Consider the following 23,674-nt stretch of genomic DNA (forward strand, 5'->3'; position numbering starts at 1 on the left):
AACACCCTCCCAGAGCAACTCGTACATTCTCTTGTCCGGTGATCGGTGTCGATCGGACCTAGAACGTCCGGAAAAATATTTAAACTAAAGTCAGGAACCATAATTAACTCAAATATTAATGAGAAAAATTTAGTAAAAATTTTAGAAATAAAATACAGTTAAGTCAAAAGAGCCGATGCCCAAGCGATGGGTAACCAGAGGTAAGTTGCGGTTCTCGCAACGAGGAGCCCTAGACCCGGGGGAAAAATTATAAAATAATTTTTGGGACTCCAGAGAAGGGTCATTGAGGTTCCTATGGCATTAGAATGCCAAGAAAATGTTTAGAAAAATTTTTCAATTGGTACAGACAATTTTGACCCGTTAAGCCAAACGGAGGGCATTTTGGTCATTTTGCCTTCAGAGGTGATTTTTGGCCGACTTGTCCAGTTGAGTAAATAATTAATATGACATAAAATATGGATAAACATTACTAGAAATTAAATTAAAGATGAGTAGTGGAGGAAAGAAAAGAAAGTGAAGAAAAAGCTTATTTATGACATCATTGTGATGTCATTTAAAATTGCCAACCAATCACCATTAAGTAACCATTTGACTAACTAATAAAAGAGATAAATAAAGACCAAGGAAGACCAAAAACAAGCAGCCATCTTCTTCTTCAAAACGTGATTCTCTCCTCCATAACCCTCCATGGAAGTTTTCTTTAATTACTTCCATTTTCCCATTAATTTGCACTATAAAACCCTAAGTCCCTTCACTAAAAACTTGTCTCTATCTCTTGGGAAGTGTTTGGCAGCCTAGAAAGTGAAGGAAAGTGAAGTTTAATCTTGGAAAATTCTGCCATTAAAGAGGTTAGTGCTATACTTTCACTCTCACTCCTTTAATCCTTGTTAGAGCATCATTTTAAGACAAGAAATTGTAAGAATTTGAAGTAAATCATATATGTTAGGGTATCTTCAATTTTTGGCAGCCCTAAGGAAGGATGAGTTTGATTGTTTTAATGAACTTAGAGTGGCTAGAAATGATGTTTAAGGTATGAATATGCATGGATGTTGAACTAGTATGCTAATTAAGGTTTATGTGTAATTTGAATTGGACATTAGGGTTTTGAGAAGTGAAAAATTGACTTGGCTTAGGAAATTGTTAGAGCACATTTTAATGGTCAATTAGTGACCATTTTAGGTAAGTTGACCACAATTTGGACTGAAAAATAGGATTGCAAAGTGAAGATGTAGGCTGCCCTAGGACAGCAGCAGAGGGACTGAAAATTCAGTCCAATTACACAGCCATAACTTGGGCTTTGTTGGTCCAATTGATGTTTGGCCAATTGAACATGAAACTAGGCTTATAATGACACATTTTTGCTGAAGAAACCATGCCCAAAAGACCAAAGCAAGAGGACCAAAACTTGGCCCCAATCCGGATCCCCGCAAGACTGCAGAGAATGACCAAATGAACAGTAACTGTTCATTTGGCCATAACTCACTGTAGATTTGGTCAATTGACCTGAAATTTTTACAGCAACAAGTTAAGACATAGAAAAACAACTTTCATGAAGAAACCTACCCCAAATTATGACCAGAACCTAACCCAAATGGCAGTCACAGTTACTGTTCAAACCTGCAACTCTGCAGATTTTCATTTGACCAGTAATGTTTGGATGGCTATAACTCTCTCTAGAAAACTTGGATTTAGGCGATTCTTGAACCGATGAAAACCTAAGGCATAGTAGAACATTTCATATGAAGAAAGTTAGACCAAATTATGAACTTAACTTGGTCAAATTACTGACCAAAATTGGACCAAAATCTACCAAAACCCAAAAGTGCAGCATGAACAGTGCACGTGAACAGTAAACTTATTTTGGCCATAACTTGAGCTACAAAACTCCGATTGAGGTGATCCAAAAATGAGAATACACTTAAGACAATAAGAAACATATTCTATGAAGGAAGTTTTGTCAAATTCCAACAGTAGACCGACCAATGGAACAGTGCAACCTCGGAGCACCAAAATCGAAAATTGGCAATTTTTCCAAAACGACCTAAGCTTTGAGAAAGTGACCAAAACCAACAAGTTTTAAATGAAAAATGTAGTATGTTTGAAGTGCCAAAGTCAATGTACATATTTTCTATGCAAAAGTCAACATTTTAGTTGACTAATGAAGTGAATAGTGACATGAAAATTTGAAATAAGCTTGAAAATGGATTTGGTAATTGATTCCAACAAGTTTTAAATGCAAAATGTGGTACATCGGGAGTGTTAAAACCAATGTACCTATTTTCTATGCAAAAGTCAATATTTTTGTTGACCAATGAGGTGAATAGTGATACCAAAACTTGAAATTCAAAATTTGAAATTAGAAATGCATCTAGGGGACTTTAAATTGCAATTGGCAATTAATACTAGTAAATGTAAAACTCAAAATGTGGGATCTTGGTGTAATTAGAATTAATATATCCATTAAGTATAAAAAGGTCAACATTTTGGTTGACTAGTATGGTGAATAGTAATCAAAATGATTAGTGAATTAAGATGAAGACCTAGAACCAATTCTAAGCTTAAATGCTTAGAATTGTATGACAAATATGGACTATGCATCCTAGTCAAAATTGTTAAAAAGAAATTTAGGCCATAAATTTGAAATCCATGAAATATTCATGGATTACTTGAAACATGAAAAATAAGTCACCTAATTGATGTGAATAGATAGTTAGGGCATATATGCCCATCACAAATGGAATTCATAAAATATTAGTAACTCAACTTGAAATATAAAATTTGTAATTACATAAGTAGATTCTTGAATGTATAAATGAGAAAGGAAAAATGTTTTGAATACAATGGTACATGTGAACCATTGTTTAGAATAGTGATCAATATGAATAACATAATGAATGGATAAATAAACCATATTAATGTATGAATGAGACATTAGTTCTCATTATTGTAAAGAGGAGAAGTATTTTGAGTACAATGGTAAAAAAAGGATAATTGATGTGAATTGTGATCATATAAATAATCAAATGAATGTATGAATTATGATTGAAATTTATCATGAAAAAAATGAAGTCATAAAGCACAATATATTAACATTTTAAAATATCAAATGCCCTAGTATACCTAACAAGATTGGTTTGGATAGTTTGGCATGCCAATAGGGTATTGTGTTAGCAGTACTGCGAAAGGCTTTATGCCTGTATTCATGGCTTTATGCCCGTATTCATGGCTTTTATGCCCGTATTCATGGCTTTTATGCCCGATTATGTGATATCATGGCTTTTTAGCCATACTGACTGCATACATGGTTGACGTTCTGCGTCCCATGGTATGACGGCCCGAGGCACCTCGGTGTCCAGTGCCAACGACCCGTTATCGATCCAATCGCCTAGTATAGGTTACTTGGGCGATCAATTAAAGTATTATTCAATTCAGACTAAGTTAAGTTAAGTATAATGAAAATCGATACAATTAAATTAAGTATTGAATGAATAAGCAAAAGAGATTAGCAAAAGAAACATAACAAAAATATAAATTGCGAGAATGCATGACTTGAAATACAATACGATAGAATAAATTATATACCGCTAGTATTCGAAAAGTTATAAACTAAGCACTTCCAAAGAGGAACAAACTAGTATATAAGATCGTTGATACTAGAAATACCATACCAAATTAAATTGATTCTTGAATATCTGAATTATCATTTATTTCTTTCTTTACTTGTATATATATTATTTCTGGTTATATTATTGCACCACTAAGCAGAAATGCTTAGCGCGATGGAATTGCTTCCTCGCGCAGTAATCAAGGTAAAACCAGAGATGTCGATCGAGATTTTTGGAGTCCAGATCTGCGAAGTGTCGAAGAGTTCAAGATTGTCACCTCCTCAAGAATGCATGTAGATAGGGCTCATTTTATACATGTTATGTATATTGTTCATTCCTAGCACATTGTAAATTATTTGTATATCTTGTACAAAATAAACTCATGTAATTAACCTATGAATTATGAAAGCTATTCAAAGTGAGTATTTTAGTATGTGAATTGAATTTGAGTTATAATGAGATTATACTTGTGAATATTGGGATATTGAAAATCTAATGAGATTTCGAGAAACTGGATCTTGTATTGAGATACATTATGTTTGAAAATTTTTGAGACTATTAAGTTTGAGAAATTGAGTATATATTGAAATTGTCTTTGGCAGGTTCAGAAGAACTGTTAGTCCAAATTACAGCCGACACTTTGTCGGATTATCGTTAAAATTTTTGAAATTTCCAATTTAGTTAGATTTTGATAAAAGTAAAAATAGCCTAAATCTTCAATAAAGTTTTTGAATAAATAAATCAAGAACTGTAATGAAATCAGATAAAATAGAGTGCTCCGGCACACTGAGTGGCATAACTTGCTCGGCTACACTGTAGTCGGGTAAGGGGTGTCACATTTATATGCAGCTCAATTGGTAAGAGGCGAAGCAAACCCGTGAGGTGATAAGGGTTCGAATCCTAGCTCTGCAGGGCGAAGGGATTGAACTCCACCAAAGCGGACAGTACCGATTTGAGTTGCATCGCCGGCCTCTAGAGGGGTACGCTGGCAAGATGGCCACCCATAGAGGGGCTTGAGTGGGGCCCACTAAGCGGTGTGACAATAAAAGGCGCCTTTTATTGTCACACCCGGCAGTGAGCGGCTCAAGCTCTATGGTGGCCATCTTCTGACGTCTAGGCGGCGATGCAACTCAAATCGATCTTGTCGCTTTGTGAGTTCAATCGCCGCCTGCAGGTTAGATCATATCACCTCGCGGTTTCGCCTCTTACCAATTGAGCTGCAGCTCAATTGGTAAGTGGTAAGAGGCGAAGCAAATCCGTGAGGTGATATGGGTTCGAATCCTAGCTCTGCAGGGCGAAGGGATTGAACTCCACCAAAGCGGACAGTACCGATTTGAGTTGCATCGCCGGCCTCTAGAGGGGTACGCTGGCAAGATAGCCACCCATAGAGGGGCTTGAGCTGGGGCCCACTAAGCCGGGGTGTGACAAAACCTGCCTGTTCGCTCCCCAGAATGAAAGTTTTCATCTTAACTCCGATCTTCTGTAAGTGGGATACAGGCAGTGTTCCTCGACCCAACCCTTTGCCATTCAAATGAAGACCAATAGCTCTCATTGATGCTGCCTGGTTTCCATCCCCTTTAACTCCTCCTCCTTCGTATGATTTGGGTTGTTGTGGTTTCTGATTGTTCGTTGGGCTTTGCTCAACAATCGTTTAGTGATTCATTTGTGATTGTTATGTTGCTCTGGTGTTGTGATTATTGATTTACTGTGGTTTTGTTGTGATTGCTTTGTCTCTCTCAGTATCATATTGTAATTGTTGGCTTTGCTTAAAATTTGATGTTTCGAACTAATTTTTCTTTTCTTTTCCTCACAGTTTGGTTTAATTTCATTTGGCATTTGCATGAAATTGGTTTTTTTTTTTTAATTTTTATTTTAGTGTGGTTCGAAAATTTAATTGGCCAAATGCTTTACCCTAAATTTATTTTTTCATAGGATCAACCTTCAAATTTGTAACACCCCTAATTTTTAAATTAATTATTTTATGGATATCTATTAATATTTTATTTTGTTTAAATTTTAAAAAATTATTTGAAATTTTTTAGATTTTAGAAATCAGGTTCGATTTTCCTAAAATATAAAACTTTGATTATTTTTAAAAATTAATTTAAAGACCACGTGTCAAAACTAAAAATATATTTGAACTTTATGAATACTGAGTTTTCTATAATTATTTTTGAAATTTTTGGACCTCATTTTCAGTCCCAAGGCAGAGTAAAAATTCAAAATTTTGTATCTTGAATCGGACCGAATCGGGCCGATCAAATCGGACCGAATCGGACCGATCAAATCGGACCTACCCATTTCCTTTTCTTCTTCCCTTCGTGCGCACCCTCTCTCTCTCTCTCTCTCTTTTTCTCTCTCCTCCTCTCGCTGCCCTACCGCCACCCCAACTTGTCCCCCTCGCCGGTCGTTGCCTGAGCCTCGGGCCGATTCCGGTTGATCTGACCATCAATCGGACCGGATCTTGTGCCAAACCTCATCTACATCTCGAGAGCTTTCCATAGACACCAAGAACACCAAAATCCATCTAGCGGTTTGCCCAATTTTTGTCCGGGAAGTTTTAGCCCATTTCGACTTTTGGGCTAAATTTCTTGCAAACCGTGAACTCCACGAGAAAACCGAGAGTACTGAAGTGTTCCAGTCGTCGAGAGCTTCGCGGCAATACCAATTTCAAAATTTTTTGACACCATTTTTCGGTGGGCCCGTGAAACTTTGTAGTATTTTTTCGAGCACTAAATGAGTTTAGAAAATTTCGTAAAAATTATATACTAACCCTCGTGTTGTGGGCTTCGTGTAGGTACCTTCAATTCACAGAAATTCAACTATTTCCCAGGTCTGTAAATTTCAGGCCAGGCAGACAAGCTATCGAAAAAGTCTTAGAATTGGGTCAATATTTTGGCTACCCCATCGTTGTCAGATGTCCCGAGCGCGTTTTCAAGGTCGGAATCGGCATAGGTAAACCCGAACCTTACTTTTTCCTAATTATCTAGTGCTTGGATTGGATTAAAAATCCATAAAATATTCTTGGTAGCTAAAAAAATTATAATGCCTTTTGCATTAGCTTAGTAATAATGTTAAGGACCGCAGGGCAAAATTTTAGAATTTTTAGAGCTCATTTGGGTAGTTTTTGCAAAAGGGTTAATTATAAGGACTAAACTGTAATTTTTCATATTGTGATTGTTGATTATTTTGATGGGCCCAGGAGGGGCTATGTGATGTGATTGAGTTGTGGGTGCGTGGTTTGTGGATATAGAAGTGCGTTTTTAGCCCTTTTGCAGGTTGGGTAGGTTCTAAGTATAGGGGAGATTCTGCCGAATTTTCGACACAACTTAGGACATCTTTGGTCTTTTCTTAGTTTGTATTGAGTCAAATATATTAAATAATTGTAATAAAATTATCAGATGAGCCGTGATAGTCTTCCTCCTCCGCCCAGCTGCCACAGTGACTTCGGTTAAGTCTGTGAGTAAAATATTAATTTTAATTGTAATTTCGATATTATTATATGTTCAAACATGCTTATGCATCACTTATAAATATGTATCTATGTAGTTAAACACTAGGCACATTTTATATTGCATTCATAATTGTTGAAGTGCTATAGATGTTGTTTGTGGTAATTTAGAGCAGTGTGTGTGCGTGGTTTGTGTGTGATATGGTATTGGATATGGACAGGATAGGTAGACACGGCTTGAGAGACACTCGCTGGGACCTGGTCCTTCGGAGTAGACACGGCTTGAGAGACACTCGCTGGGACCTCGCATTTGATTTATTAAGTGAAAGTCCGGCTTGAGAGACACTCACTGGTAAAGATTGGATTAAGAGGGTTGTATAGGGTATCAGCTCTCATATATGTATTGTTTGATAGTGCTGAGTGTGTGAGTGCTCCAAATTGTCTTTTTGCTGTTATGATATGAAAATTATGACGATATTGCATTTCACTCCACAGGGTGCATTAGCTTTAGATAGCTATAGAGATTATGGTTAAAATTAATATTTTACTCTCTGAGTCGAACGCTCACTCCTATTTATATATTTTTCTAGGCTACAGGATGATTATTTGTTGTGGCTAACATACTCTTCTTCTTCGCAGGTCCATTAATAGTTGGATTGAGGAATAGTTAGGCTTACTACGGGCCTCGGGGGCTTTAGACTGGCTCAGGTCTTAGTGCTGGTCAGGCCCACAGGTTGGGTCATGACAAAATCGAATTTAATAACATTAATTTTGATATTTTCTTTATTTTTTCTTTTCCATTTTATTAAACTGGTTAAATGCTCTTGTTTGCAAGTGGATTTATTAATTTTAAATTTTTAACATTTAAATATTAATATTTTTAAATTTAAAATTAATATTAACCAATTATAATAAAAGAAATATCAATTTAATATTGCATATATTTATAAAATGAATTAAGAATATATAAATGGTTAACGAAATAATTATAAGCATAAATATACAATAATATTTCAAATAATTATAAAAAATATTATAAATAAAAAGCAATTAATTTACTTTTATTTAAAATTGAAATTAATTCATTTTAAAGATGATATTATTAATTAATATATTTTATTATTTTTTATTTACAATATTTAAATATTTGATTATAAAAATTTTGTGAATTGCATAAACAATAAAATAATATTTTTAAATACAATAATATGTAATTATTTAAAAATATTATGTATATTTATTATATGTAAATAAATTTAATATAGAAAATATTTAAAAAGATAATAATGTAATAATATTGCGATTCTCTGTAAAGTCAATGCTCATCTGAAACGGTAAGAATTATATAAATTATGTATTTAATATTTACTCAATATAAAATAAATTATAATAATTCAACATTTTTGTAAAAAAAGAAAAATATTTAAATCACTTATTCTTCACACAAAGTGACATGTGGTAGTACGGAGTATCATTCTTTATAAAATAGTGACCCGTGACGGTGTGATGGGAATACATGCCTCTATATATATATATATATATATATATATATATATATATATATATATATATATATATATATATATATATATATATATATAATTTAAAAAGTAAAATTAATTAATTTTAAATATATAATATTTTTAATTAATACATTTTAATATTTTATAATTTGAAATATTTAAAATTGATTGTAAAAATTTTGAGAGTTGAATAAATAATTAAATAATATTTTTAATTGTAATAATATGAGATTATTTAAATAATATTATATACATTAATTATATATAAATAGATTTAATAAAAAAAATATTTAAATAGATAATATTTTAATGATGTAAAATTCTCTCTAAAAATCAAGAAATATTTAAAATGGTAAAAATTATATAAAATATGTATTTAATATTTACTTAATATGAAATAAATTATAATAAAATTTTTTATGAAAATATAAAAATATTTAAATACTCAAAAGGAGTGACACTAAGTATTACTCTTTTATAAAAAGTGTCATCTGATAATATCATAAAAATATATATCTGTTTTATAATAATAATAATAATAATAATAATAATAATATATATAGATAGTGAGGTAGTGTTTTTTATTTGATTGTGGGGCAGCTCTATTAGTGGGCGACAGTTGTATTATCAAATTGTGATTATGAATGGAAAGGATCAAGCCGTTATTTTCATAAGATTGAGTTTCCTTAAAATTAAACTTCGAGATTATGGAGTTCTCGCATGAAGAAACTAAACTATTTACTTCCAAAATAGGTAAGAATATAGAAATTTCTAGAAACACAAATTGCATAATCAAATCATTGCAAATAGGGCTGTAAAAAATTTAAATTGTTAGTTAGCTACGCGATGCTTGACTTGATAAAAGTTTAACTCAATTAAATTCAACTTATTTTCTAAATAAATTGAGTTTAAATTTGATTTTTAAACTTATTTAATAAAAGAGTCAAATTTAATTTTTATAGTATTTGACTTATTAAAACTCGTAAATCGACTCATTTACAGGCTCGCGAGTTAACTCGTGAGTAGACTCGTAAACAAGCTTATTTGTAAAAATGTTTATATTAATTATTATATTTTATTATGTTATAAATATTTATTACTTTGTTTATGAATGTTTTAAAGGTAACATGATATTTAAAAATTTTATTAAATATAATTATTTGTGATTTAAATTTTATTTTTAATTTTTACATGAAAGCTAATTAAAACTACGTGATTTGAATTTTAAAAACTTAAACTTAAAATTTACTTTATAAATGAGTCGAGTTACTTGCAAGTTGTCTGAAAAGTCAGTTCGATAAGAAATTAAAATTGCCTCGACTCGTTTAGAGCTCGTTTTCTAAATGAGTTAAGTTTAAATTTATTAATATTTAGCTTGAGTTTAACATGAGTTAAGCTTGAACTAGAAAAAATTTTGATAAATTAAGTTTGAACTCTTCAAAACTCTGCTCAACTTTATTCGCTTATAACCTAATTGCAAATTTTGATTTATAGTTATTATTTTATAATATTAGGTAATTTTATCATTATATAATTAAAACATTTACTTATGAAAATTAAATATAATTATAATTTTATTTATTTTCAATATATTTATGCTTAGTTTTGCTTTTTTTTCATATTATTTTTTATTTAATTATTAATAACAAATCAAAATCATACTAAAATAATAAAACCGTATCAATTTTTTTTATTTTAATTTTTTCAATTTGATTCTAAAACCATAAAAATGAGGAACATCCCATAATGTAATAGTGATATGATCAATTAATTTTCCAATTATTTCAATTTTAACATTTTAATTAAATGATTACTTTAAATTCTATTCCAAACATATAAATTTGATTATAAAAAATTAACTAAATTAAATTCTCACAAATGGTATTGAAGTAATTGATTTTATGAGTTAGGTAGAAAGTGGAGAATTATTTTCCACTTTGTGTGTAATTAGTCAATAAAAAAGACTAAATGAAACGTTTTCCATATTAGAAAAATACTCTCTTTGAAAAGGACACGACCCACCAATTTCGTCTTCTTGGGTCTTCCTTTAGAATAAAGCTCAATTTGTCCATATTTATTGAAGTGATTTAATTTAATTATTTTTAGTTTAATTTAATTTAAAAATTTTAATTTATATTCAATTTAATCTAAAATTAAAAGATGTATAATTCACTGACCACTCGGTTCGTGAGTCACTTTTTATAATTAATTTTTTAATATTTTTAATATTAATTATTTATTTAATTAATTTTTAAAATAAATAATTAATTTTTAATGTTAATTGAATAATTATAATTAGTTAATTTTTTGTATTTTATTTTTTTTAATATTAATTAGTAATATGAAAATCTAAAAATAATATTTTTATATTTTTAATTTTATTTAATTATATTTTTTATATTTTAATTTAATTAATTATAAATATAAAAATAATATTTTAATATTAAAAAAATAATTAAATATTTAATAAATGGTGCATGTAAAAATTTAGGAAAATTAGACTAAATTAGAAGATTAAATTAAATAAAAAATTAAAAATAAATTAAATTAAACCTCTAAATAAGTACAGGAACGAATTTAGCTTTATTTCATTTTCCTCTTTCATTTTCTTCATTGTTCACTTTTTTTTTATCAAACTATTATTTATAAAATAAAATTTATTTTTATCAATAATTACATTTGAATTAATTAATAAATTTTAATTTAAATAACTTTTAAAGTAAATTATTTTCTAAAATTTATTTAAATTATTTATCATAACAAAAATGTGCATTATATTTTATTATTATAAAATTTGATATGTATTTACAATTAAGTTTTTAAGTATAGCAAAAAAATTAGCAAGTTAATTCTGATTTATTTTTAGTAATAATTTTATTCTAATTTTAAATTTTGATAATAAATTAGTCTCTATCATCTAAATTCATCGTTGATTACCTTTTAAAATTGTTAAAATATAATCTCTGTAATTTTATTTTATTAATAAAATGATTTTTATATCTAAATTTTATATTTAAGTAGTTATTTATTTTATATTTAAATAATTATATATAATTCAGAAGTAAATCATTTTAAATTAAAAAACAGTTAACAAAAATTTAAATTTAAAAATAAATTATTATTAACAATAAACTATTTTATGTATAATATGAACCATTAGAGAAAAAAATATATATTATAAAATTTAAAATAATATGCAATTTTTTATTATATTTAGAAAGTTGAAAAGATAGGCACAGGTAGTAGCCGTTAGAGATGGGATGGGATCAGATGCATGCTACCATTGCGAGATTAACCGACCAGAAGACTTTATTGTAAGCAGCAATAATGGCAGAATTTAATAAAAAATAAACGTCTCCACTGCCATCTTACTTTCCTTTTCTTCTTCTTCTCTCTTACTTCTTTCCGTTCTTTTCTTTCTGTGTCTGTTTGACACTTTTAATTAATATTTTATTATAAAACTTCATCACTTCCTATGGAGAAGGTATAAGCTTCCCACCAAGTCTCACTTCATTGATTTGGGGTGTCCAAGAAACTTTTTTTGTCCTTGGCAGATACCGAAAGACGAAGTTTCGGTCAGAGTTTTCCTTCTTGTTGCTTTCTGTTACTGTGCATTCCATCTCTCGCGCAAGTATGTTTCTTTTTGAACTTAAACATTTCGTTTCCACGTTCTTTTAGCAAATTCGTAGGTGAGTTTTTTTTTGGGTTATTGTCATTTGCTTTTTCTCCTTTGGTTGCTGAGAGACTTTGGGTTTGGGGGTGAGGGGGGGGGGGGGGGGGGTGGGGTGGGGGGGGGGGCGGCGCTGCTGGGGTGGGAAGAGTCTGTTTGGTTACTGAGAAAGTAAATTTTTTTTTAGTCTTTTTTCTCTTTTTCCTTCAGTTTCTTCCGACTGGTTGATTGTTGGGTGAATCTCTCTCTCTCTCTCTCTCTCTCTCTCTCTCTCTCTCTAAAGATAATTTGGTTTCTGAGAAAATAGAAATTATTGAGAAAAATCTCGTCAAAACATTATATTTTTACTTTGATTGTGTCTTTTTTTAGGAAAACAAAATTTGAAAATTTAGATTCAATCAACTTGGTGATTTTGACATTTAGGATAATTGTTGGTTGTTTGATTGACACTTTCATGTGATTGTATGTTTTTCTTTTTTGGGATTATTTTATGTTAAAAGGCTTAGCTTTTCTCCTGCAGGAAATAAAACTCCTTGTTTATTTCAAGCAGATATCTGCACATGGCTACACTAGGTGATATAGGAGTAGCAGCAGCTATCAATATACTCAGTGCATTTGTTTTCTTCTTGGCATTTGCGATACTGCGGATTCAACCTGTCAATGACAGGGTCTACTTCCCTAAGTGGTATATTAAGGGTTTAAGGAGCAGTCCTTTGGGCACAGGAGCATTTGTTGGCAAGATAGTGAATTTGGATTTTAGATCATATGTAAGGTTTCTGAACTGGATGCCTGCGGCATTGCAAATGCCAGAACCTGAGCTAATTGACCATGCAGGATTAGACTCTGCTGTCTACTTGAGGATTTACTTGATCGGGTATGCTCTGGTTGATCATTTCATTTTACTGTTTATGATTGATTTATGGTCCATTTGGTTTGACAATGTGTTTAGTTGTTCAGATGAGTTTTATTGTAACCTGTGGAAATGAAAATGGGAAGTCTGGAGAAAAGGGTTGCCATTTTGATCTTTTGGTGTTTCAACTCTCTTCTGTATATTTTTGGCTTATTTGTGTCTTTTGTTTTATTTTCATTTAACAGTGCAAAGAAGCTTAGGTCTATCATTCTAATGTCAAGAGCGCTCCTTGCTCCATCCCAGATTATGGATTTTTTTTAGTTCATATTTTCATTTTCATTTTGAATGTCCCAGCTGTTCACCAATTATTTAGCTTTGAATTTTTTTTGGTCAATACTCGAAAAGAAACTGGATATAAATTTGTGAATATTGAAAAGTCTCGATTATATAATGGACTGAGCAAAATGAGGATATTTTAGATAGCTGTTGAAATTACATTATTAGCAATAGGTGTGCATAAAGTAACTATGCTTCTCCTTAATTACTAGGAATATCAAAGGAGATTCTCTGGATGGGGATGGAGAGAGCAGTTTTGAGCAACTTAGTCTATGTTTTTCGTTTGAATGGTCGATTGGTCATGGACTATATTTTCCTGCCTAAGAATTTAAAATTTTCCCATAGAATAACATTTTGCTTTTTAAGTATTTGACTCATGTCCATGTGCTGATGAATTGAATGTTATCCTCTTTGAGTGCAGGCTCAAAATTTTTGTTCCTATTGCATTCCTAGCATTTACCATCCTAGTGCCAGTTAATTGGACCAATAACACCTTAAAGCTTTCTAATTTGACTTACAGTGATTTGGATAAGCTCTCTATATCAAATATCCCAATGGGATCAACCAGGTATCCTAGACTTAACTGATATGCTCTTTTTGTTGTTATCGTCTTCTTTTATATCATTGTGTTTCATTTTCCTTTTGGCTAACAGTAAGTTGTTAACTATGTTCATAAATTTCTCAATCATATGAAACTGCTATGCATGGTTGAGACTGCTTTCCATTCCACATGTTGGATAATTTTGCAGTTTTGATTCTTTTGAAGATTGAATTCACATTGTTGCATCTCTCATAAATATTTTCTTGAAGTTCAACTTTTCAGTTACCCTACATTTTTGGTTGCAGATTTTGGACCCATTTGGTAATGGCATATGCCTTTACCTTCTGGACATGCTACGTGTTAAAAAAGGAGTATGAGATAGTAGCTTCAATGAGGTTGCATTTTCTAGCATCAGAACATCGACGCCCTGATCAGTTTACTGTAAGATCAACTCTGTATCATTCAGCTAATGTCATTTGCAGCCTCAATTACCAAAGTGGCATAGAATCAAGATTCAAAACTTATCATCGATCAAAGAAATGCAGTTTTAAGCAGCTGCCTTAAGTAACATACAGGACCAATGAATCTGTTTGGACTAGTCAGATGTCTGATATATCTAGCTGAGGTAGTATAGAAAAAGAAGGCCAAATTCAGAGAAAAAGAAGAGAAGAAAAAAGGGAGAACTTTTACTAATTAACATAAAATCCCTAAATGAGATTTTGACCCAACAGTATTCAGATCATGACTAGCGACTCAGTCATGCAGCCCTGCATTAATTTCTATGAACATTTTAATCATCATTTGTTAGACTGAATTCTTTCCACCAAAGATTGCAGCCTGCATTAGTTTCAGTGTACACATCAATCATCATTTGTTGGAGATTGAATTCTCTTTCCACTAGAGAGTACATTAACATCTGTCAAATCTGAATGCTCAAGTTGTTTTTGATTCTGCACCTGTGATGAGTAACATTTTCTCGTTGTTGAGTCAGAACATTTTTAAAATTATGTTCACTGAACAATCTTAAATATCTTTGTGCTTCCAGCACCAGATTTGTGAAATTTGTGTATTTTGATGTAGGTACTGGTTAGAAATGTGCCGCCAGATCCTGATGAATCAGTCAGTGAGCTTGTAGAACATTTTTTTCTGGTCAACCATCCAGATCACTATCTCACTCATCAGGTTTGATTTTGTTACATGTCCATGTGCTAAAAAAATATATGTATGGATACAATGCACGATTAGGCAGCAGAGAATGACTATCCGCAATTAGAAAGAAATAGTTAATTTTTTTTTTACTAGCAGTCATAAAATGCAAACCTAGTTGAGTCACGAATTCACTTGGATGTTCAAATGATGTCTTATGTGATGATGAATTATGAACAGGAGAAACATTTTGGTTCAAATGCCTTCTTTATTAATGGGATGTGTACATTTATCTGCCTCTCCAACCGAAATAGAGCAGATTTAAATAAGGATCTTAGATTATCTCAGATGGGCCAGTAGGCCTCTGAATGCCTTTCTCTTTTTTCTTTTCATTCAAGTTATTTCAAAAAAGACTGGTAATGATGAGGAAGAAAATCAAAACAAGCACACTTGGAGTTAAGTAGCTGACAGATTTTGGGGCAGCAGGATGTACATGATTCCTTTGCACTTGTTGCTGATCTCTCCATTACTGTAGTTTCACCATGTAAATTCTCATCATGCATTCATGAACTCTCGTCAGTCATTCAGAAGAAGAAAATACAGCATGGTTGCCAATCTTCCATCAAGCATATTTCCCATTAGCTTATTTAGAATTTTGCCAGATTCCCATTACAATGATGATCTTGATTCAAGATTTCTGTAGATTACATACTTATATCTTGTTACATAACCAGTTAATTTCTCTTAGAAGATATCATAACTTTAGCTGGCTACATGCATCATGGTATTATTTGTTTTTAACTTAGATGTTTATTGCAGGTAGTTTACAATGCTAACAAACTCTCTGAGTTAGTCCATAAGAAGAAGAAGATGCGAAATTGGCTTGATTACTATCAGCTCAAATATTCAAGAAATCAATCTAAAAAGCCCTCATTGAAGGTATTTGTTACTAATGATGTCCTTGTTGAATTGATACCGTACCTGCTGATATAGAACAATGAACGCTCAAAAGGAAAAGAAATAAACTCAAATTTTGATTAATACCTAGATTACTACTATTGGGATTAAGAATCCCAAAATACTTAAATACTAAACCATTACTAATTGGGAATACTAAACCAACACAAACTCCTAAATAAGTAAAATACTAAATTAAATTTCCTAAATTTCTTCCTAAAATACATGGACCTAAAATCTCTAGTAGAAGGTCTTGTAGTCCTACAAAGTCTATTTATAGACTAATAATTAATCCTGCTGCTACTAGGATTAAGAATCCCAAAATACTCAAATACTAAACTAATACTAATTAGGATAATGTTGCCCGGACTCGGGTACAGGTGTCGGAAATAGGTACATATCTGTATGTTAGACCTCAACTCAATAGAAAATATGGGGATATGGATCAAAATTTAGACACTAGTGCTCGGATATGTTGTGTAGGCCGAAAGGGTTGAAAGTAATCTATCCAAAAGGGGCCGTCTACAATTAAAATTATGATATACAACCATTGGATTCTCAAAATATTCAATATTTTTAAAATTTTTTTGTACCTATCTTTTAATTCAAAGTTGCATTCTCTCTCTCCCTCTCTCTCTCTCTCTCTCTCTCTCTCTCTCTCTCCCTCTCTTTCTTTTTTTTTTTAAATTTTTTTTACCTATCGTTTAATTCAATATGCTTTCATCTTGAGAGGTCTCTGTCACTTGAGCGACTGCATGAATATGTGTCAGACACATATTCCATTTTGTGTAGTGTTGACATGGGTGTAGCAGGGCAATATGAAGAGTTGGAGTATCAAAAAATAAGGAAAAATTAAATGAACACAAACTCCTAAAGAAGTAAAATAATACTTAATTAAATTTCTTTCTAAAATAAGTAGACCTAAAATCTCTAGTAGAAAGTCCTATATCAACTTGATGGTTTTGATGATTAGTGTTTCCGTGAGTAGTGTTTCTATGCTTGGTTAATACAAAATTTATGGCCTAATTTTTTTTTTTTTAGAATCACTAACATATTGTGAGAATCTTCATCATACAGACTGGTTTTCTTGCCCTTTGGGGGACGAGGGTGGATGCAATTGATTACTATACATCCGAGATTGAAAGACTATCAAAAGAAGTACGTTGCATTTTCTTTTCAAAGTTCCATGAGTTCTGCATTTTAGATTAAAAATTGATAAGTATTATTATTATTATTATTATTATCTTGACAATTTCTATAGTACATTTATTATCTCTTTCGTGTCTTCATTTTATTCACTCATTATCATCTTTGAAGCAGGTGTATTTTAGGCATTGTTTGCAACTGCTTACGTCACCAGTTTTATAATCATCAATTAGTTATACCTCTATTTTTTTTTTTTTTGAACTTCTCAATATGCTATTGGAGCAGGTTCTATGGATGAATTTTTTTTTTGAAAGTGCTGAAATTATTTTACAGTGAAAGCATGTAGTTACTCCACCATATGCATGAATTTTTACCTCAAAGCTTCATTGGCACCCATAATTAATTTCATAGCTTCTCATTTGAATCTACATCCACGAACTTTTGTTAATGTTTACCTCAAAGCTTCATTGGCACCCATAATTAATTTCATAAATTCTCATTTGAATCTACATCCACGAACTTTTTTTAATGTTTGAAAAGTGCTATCTCTGTCAATTACTATCAACAATGCATTCAATTGTGGGTTGATCTTGATGCATATGATTAACTATAATAATTTCCAGATTTCCTTGGAGAGAGATAAGATAGTGAATAATCCGAAGGCTATCATGCCAGCAGCATTTGTTTCCTTTCAAACTCGATGGGGGGCTGCTGTTTGTGCACAAACTCAACAATCTAGAAATCCAACTATATGGTTAACTGAGTGGGCTCCGGAGCCCCGAGATATATACTGGGATAACCTGGCAATTCCATTTGTCTCACTTGCAGTGAGAAGGCTTATTGTCGCAGTTGCATTTTTCTTCCTTACCTTCTTTTTCATGATTCCCATTGCATTTGTGCAGTCTCTTGCAAACATTGAGGGAATTGAGAAAGCAGTGCCTTTTCTGAAACCCATAATCGAAATGTGAGTATCATCTTGTGCTATGGTGATTTACACTTCTATGCTATATTATTATGTCTAATATGAACTTTATTTTCCTGCTCTGCACTGTGTCATATCATTGTTAGGTGTTTTGTTTGTTTATGACATACAAGATGTTAAATATGTGCAGTCTATAGAGATTCAAAGAGGTTATGGATTATTTCATTTCATCCAGTTTTATTATCATACACTATATTTGGCAATAATGCACATGTTTTCTCCTGCTTCCTATGATTTTACGAGTTCTTTTATTGCTTTAGGGAGCTTTAGTATTCCTATTAATCTTATTATTGGTCGCTAAGTCTTGCAGAAATTTTGATTCATATGCATAAAGTTACTATTTTTTAGTTTGATATGTCTGTATCATAGGTATGAACTCTTTTTTTTTCTTTAAATTATTCTTTTGCCCAATATTTCCTTGGTTGTAAATGAATTGTCTTTTCTTTGACTGACTTACTTCAAAAGACTTTTTATTTTTCATGCAGGAAAGCCATAAAGTCATTCATTCAAGGTTTCCTTCCGGGAATTGCTTTGAAGATATTTCTTATATTTCTACCTTCAATATTGATGTTAATGTCTAAATTTGAAGGATTCATCAGCCTGTCAGGGCTAGAGAGAAGATCTGCAACTAGATACTATATTTTCCAATTTATTAATGTATTTCTTGGGAGCATAATCACTGGAACTGCATTTCAACAGCTAAATAATTTTATCCACCAGTCTGCAAACAAGTATGTTCTTCTCATTTGTTCGGTATTTTAAAATTTATTAATGGCTTTTTGGTGGTTAGAAAAATGATCTTTCTATTCAGTCGTACAATATAAACTCACAGGTGTATGTTCTTATTGTGCCTATGTTAGTCAGTAGGGCTAGACAAGATCTTGTTTTATTTTGCTAGAGTTGGTCTGGGTTACCTTGATTTTAATTTACAGCAGTAGAAATTTTTTACAATGCATTAAGTGGCTGGCTTATGCATTGTTTTTTTAGCATCACTAGAGATGAGATCCCATTTTCTGAGCTCATCTTAATACGGCTTTTGCAGCATACCAAAGACTATTGGTGCCTCAATTCCCATGAAAGCAACGTTCTTCATAACTTATATTATGGTTGACGGGTGGGCTGGAGTTGCTGGGGAAATACTAAGATTGAAACCCTTAATAATCTATCACTTGAAAAACTTTTTCTTGGTGAAGACTGAAAAGGATAGAGAAGAGGCAATGGATCCAGGAACCATTGGCTTCAACACAGGCGAACCACAAATACAACTTTATTTCTTACTTGGCCTTGTTTATGCAGTGGTTGCTCCCATCTTACTTCCATTCATCATAGTATTCTTTGGCTTGGCATATGTTGTTTATCGTCATCAGGTAAAAGTTTATGTACTGCTGAAATTTGACATTCAATTTACCCTCCGGCATTTCAAAAAAAAAAATTATTTTCTTTTTTTTTTCTTTTTCTTGTTCTTCCCTTGGAGTTCAAATTGTTTTGCTGACTGGAGGTAGCACATTGCACAGTTGTATATTTTTTATTGAGAAACTCTTGCTCAAATAATTTATGGGTTGAACTTGTAGATTATAAACGTTTACAATCAAGAGTACGAGAGTGCTGCAGCATTCTGGCCTGATGTCCATGGACGTATTATAGTTGCACTGGTCGTCTCACAACTGCTACTGATGGGATTGTTAAGCACAAAACATGCTGCTCAGTCAACTCCATTGCTCGTTACACTTCCAGTATTGACAATATGGTTCCATAGGTTCTGCAAAGGACGTTATGAACCTGCTTTCATTAGATATCCACTACAGGTTGGTCAAATTTGCAACTAGGCATTCCAGGTTTATCATTTTATCAGTTGAAGATGGTTAAATGTGTTAGCTAAGACTTGAGTGACTTGAACCATAGCTAGGCTTCAGTCTAGTGGACCTTTGTATACCACACCAGTATTTTCACTTATTTGTTGCTTTAATAATCTCATTTTCAATTCTTGGATTTTTTTTTCCTCTCCAGGAAGCCATGATGAAGGACACATTAGAACGTGCAAGGGAGCCCAACCTGAACTTGAAAAGCTTCCTTCAGAATGCATATATCCACCCAGTCTTCAAAGGTGGAGATGACAGTGACTACGACGAAGCTACAGAAGAGGGGGAGAAAGAACCTGCGTTGGTCCTAACGAAGCGCCAGTCTCGAAGGAACACACCATTGGCTAGTAAACGTAGCCGTTCATTTTCATCCCTACTGCCTGAAGATCAGGAACTTTAACAATTTTGAAACTGTTTTTTCTTGGCCTTTTTCCCTGCCTGTAAATGTCATTAACTGGTTGGAGTCTTTCAAGTTGTAAATGAGATGAGTCTGAGCAAAGATGGGAAAAACTGGGGTTGAATGTAGTGGATATATAGCTTTCTGGATTGGAATAATCATACATAGCTTTGTAAAAAAGAAGAGCAGCATGAACTTTCATAAGCCAAACTTGTAGGATGGCTAGCAATTCAATAAAAGTAAATAATTATTTTATGTTGAACAATTAGATAGTTTAATTTAACTATTTTTAACTTTTATCTAATTTAATTCAATATAAAAGTTTTAATTTAATCTTAATTTAGCTAAAAAATAATCAAGAAATTGAGTTGTATAATTTTTGCCTAAAGAAATTAAGAAATTTAATATTATTTATTGAACTTTGAAATTTTTTAATTTAAATCAAAAAATTTGGCCCATAATTTTTTTTCTAAATTAACCTTAAATTAAAATATTCAAATTAATTTGAATAAAAAATTAAAAATGGGTTAAATTAAACTTGTCCACAAGTACAGGAGCTAGGGCAAAATTGAACGTTTAACGAAAATTTTTTAAGTGTGAAATGCTGTTTTATGAAATGGCAATGTCAATTCCTAGCTCCGCAGAGACGATGGATCATAGATTACAATAGTTTCCCAAATGTTCAATTCAATTGACTGAATCTTTTCATTTCACAGAAGCTTGGATTCATCGCAGAAACTTTCTTAGATTTTTGAGAGACAAATTAGTGAATTGAAATTTGCATCTGTTTACGCACTCCTGATTTAGCAAATTTCAATGCTAGAGAGCTAAAACGGATGCAGAGAGCGAAAGGTTAGCTTACCAACCCATTGCTGCACCTTTGATAAATAGCCTTGGTGTCAAATGGACTTACCAATATTCTCTTCAATTATTTTTTTCCCCTCCAAACACCCACACCTATACATTGATTTTGAAGGTGGCAAGTGATGAAAAAGTTTCTTATCCTACACGCTGAATTGTTGTGTTGATCACAAGCTCCGCTTATGTATTTGTTTTTCATTATTTGTTAGCTCATTTCTTGTTCACAGACAGAAGACTGAAAAAAAAATTCTTCATTTTGATACCCACTTGGATCTTCTTCTTCATTATTGTTTGCGTTAATAGCGTTTCTGAGGAAAATGATTGGATGATCCTAGAGATGAAGGTTGATGATGAACAAGTTCTTATCCTACAACATGAACTTGCTTTTATATATATATATATATATATATATATATATATATATATATATGTATATTGATTAATTAATTTTAAGCTGATATGTTCACAGTGATGAGAGAAGCAGCCGGGTGGTCACAGAATGATGCCATGTTGATTGTCTGCAATCTCCATTCAGGGAATATCTCTGAGTTTCATATGCAATTTGTTTTCTTTTCTTAATACCATTATTTCATGTCCACTGAATGTGATTTCATGAATATGTCATTGGATTTATCCGTCTACCTGAAGTGATGAAGTTGCTCAAATATGTCTGGACATATGAAATTTGTCTGTGATTTTTGAGCATCTTCCGAGCAGAATATATGCATGGTTATCTCTTGTTTATGTTGGGGAAAATGATTGGATGATCCTAGAGATGAAGGTAGATGATGAACAAGTTCTTATCCTACAACATGAACTTGCTTATATATATATATATATATATATATATATATATATGTATATTGATTAATTAATTTTAAGTTGATATGTTCACAATGATGAGAGAAGCAGCCGGGCGGTCAGAGACTGATGCCATGTTGATTGTCTGCAATCTCCATTCAGGGAATATCTCTGAGTTTCATATGCAATTTGTTTTCTTTTCTTAATACCATTATTTCATGTCCACTGAACATGATTTCATGAACATGTCATTGGATTTATCCGTCTACCTGAAGTGATGAAGTTGCTCAAATATGTCTGGACATATGAAATTTGTTTGTGATTTTTGAGCATCTTCTGAGCAGAATATATGTATGGTTATCTCTTGTTTATGTTGACCCAACGTTGATGCTTGCTTGTGGCTGGTAATTTTTCCGGATTGGCAGTTGCATTTGCCTATCTGTATAGGCATTCCCCTTGCTAACTGAAATTTGCAATATTGATTAGTTCTCATCAGCTATTCCATTTTGCTTATCTGAAAACAGGAAAGCATAACCAAGTAAGGTTTCTGAATCTGAAAATTCCTGGTTTAGAGGTATATTTATCTCATGCAATTGTCACGAACACAAAAACAAATATTTTCTTCCCTACTTGATTGAAAGAACTTCTTGGAGTTTTACTTGAAACAATGATAAGCAGCAGGAGGAATTCACCGTACAAGGGTACTATAACAGGAAAAATACTGAAATATGGCATGGTGTTGTTAAATTACCAAATAAATGCGAATGGAGCTGACCTAGAAAAAAAAGGGGATGAAGATGCTATTTAAAATAGCATCCCAACGTCGGACGCTATTTATATTTGCATCTTGGGGAGAAAACCAGTCTTTTTGCATAGAATCTCTGCAGTTGTCACGTTTGGACTAGAAACGCCATTTATAATTGGGTGCAGAATAGTGGGACACTATTTATAATGGCGTGCAAGGGGCTCTGACAGCGAATAACCCGTCCTATCATCAAGCACAGGCGCGAGAAATGAATAAAAATAGTGTCCGGAGTTAATTTCAAATCTCTCTCTCTCTCTCTCCCCCCCACCCCCTCCCCAACCCAAATTCATTTATCCGTCCCACTTACCCTCAATGCTCTTATTTACAGTAGCAAACTCTTTCATTCCTCTCTTGTCTCATTTTTGTGGAGCAACTTGCTCGGTGAACCTGGTGTGGAGCAACCTTCCAGCTCGGCGGACCAACAAGTAGAAAAGGTGCAGTGGTGGACTAGCAAGTAGAAAAAGTGCAGTGGCAAAACCAGGAAGGGAAAAAGTTGAATTTGTCTTTGGTGGAGCAGTAAGGAAAAAGTTTGAAGTGGTTGCTCAAGATATGTATTTTGCTTGTTTAACAATTTTTAACATGTAATATATGAAAAATGTTTGAGTGTTTAATGTGTTTATTGTTCTAGAAAGTTGATGAAATTTTTTGTATGCATGCATGTAGGTACGTTTTTGTGAAAATTTTTAGAAAGTTGATGAAAGTTGTTTTTCTTTTTATTTTTTTTTTTGCATGCATGTCTTAAGA

At 32.2% G+C, this 23,674-nt stretch overlaps 1 protein-coding gene and 1 non-coding gene across 6 annotated transcripts; both read left to right on the forward strand.

The window, feature by feature from the left end:
• Nucleotides 1-11,920: 11,920 nt before the first annotated feature.
• Nucleotides 11,921-20,728, forward strand: LOC110663592 (CSC1-like protein At3g21620). Of its 5 annotated transcripts, none has more exons than XM_021822956.2 (12): nt 11,921-12,268; nt 12,770-13,123; nt 13,857-14,003; nt 14,282-14,417; nt 15,057-15,158; nt 15,942-16,061; nt 17,157-17,237; nt 17,849-18,189; nt 18,693-18,938; nt 19,250-19,574; nt 19,779-20,012; nt 20,215-20,728. In XM_021822956.2, the coding sequence occupies exons 2-12, from the start codon at nt 12,810-12,812 to the stop codon at nt 20,464-20,466; spliced, it is 2,298 nt and encodes a 765-aa protein (XP_021678648.2). In that variant the 5' UTR covers nt 11,921-12,268; nt 12,770-12,809; the 3' UTR covers nt 20,467-20,728. The 5 variants fall into 5 exon arrangements, with proteins under 5 accessions (XP_021678648.2, XP_021678649.2, XP_021678650.2 ...); XM_021822957.2 differs by having other exon boundaries at nt 11,921-12,210; XM_021822958.2 differs by having other exon boundaries at nt 11,921-12,154.
• Nucleotides 20,729-21,438: 710 nt separating this feature from the next.
• Nucleotides 21,439-21,520, forward strand: LOC131181910 (small nucleolar RNA R16). Its single transcript, XR_009150384.1, has one exon. It is a non-coding gene; the product is annotated as a small nucleolar RNA R16 (small nucleolar RNA).
• The last annotated feature ends 2,154 nt before the right edge of the window (nt 21,521-23,674 follow it).

The sequence above is a fragment of the Hevea brasiliensis genome, chromosome 7, assembly GCF_030052815.1.
Source record: "Hevea brasiliensis isolate MT/VB/25A 57/8 chromosome 7, ASM3005281v1, whole genome shotgun sequence".
NCBI lineage: Eukaryota > Viridiplantae > Streptophyta > Magnoliopsida > Malpighiales > Euphorbiaceae > Hevea > Hevea brasiliensis.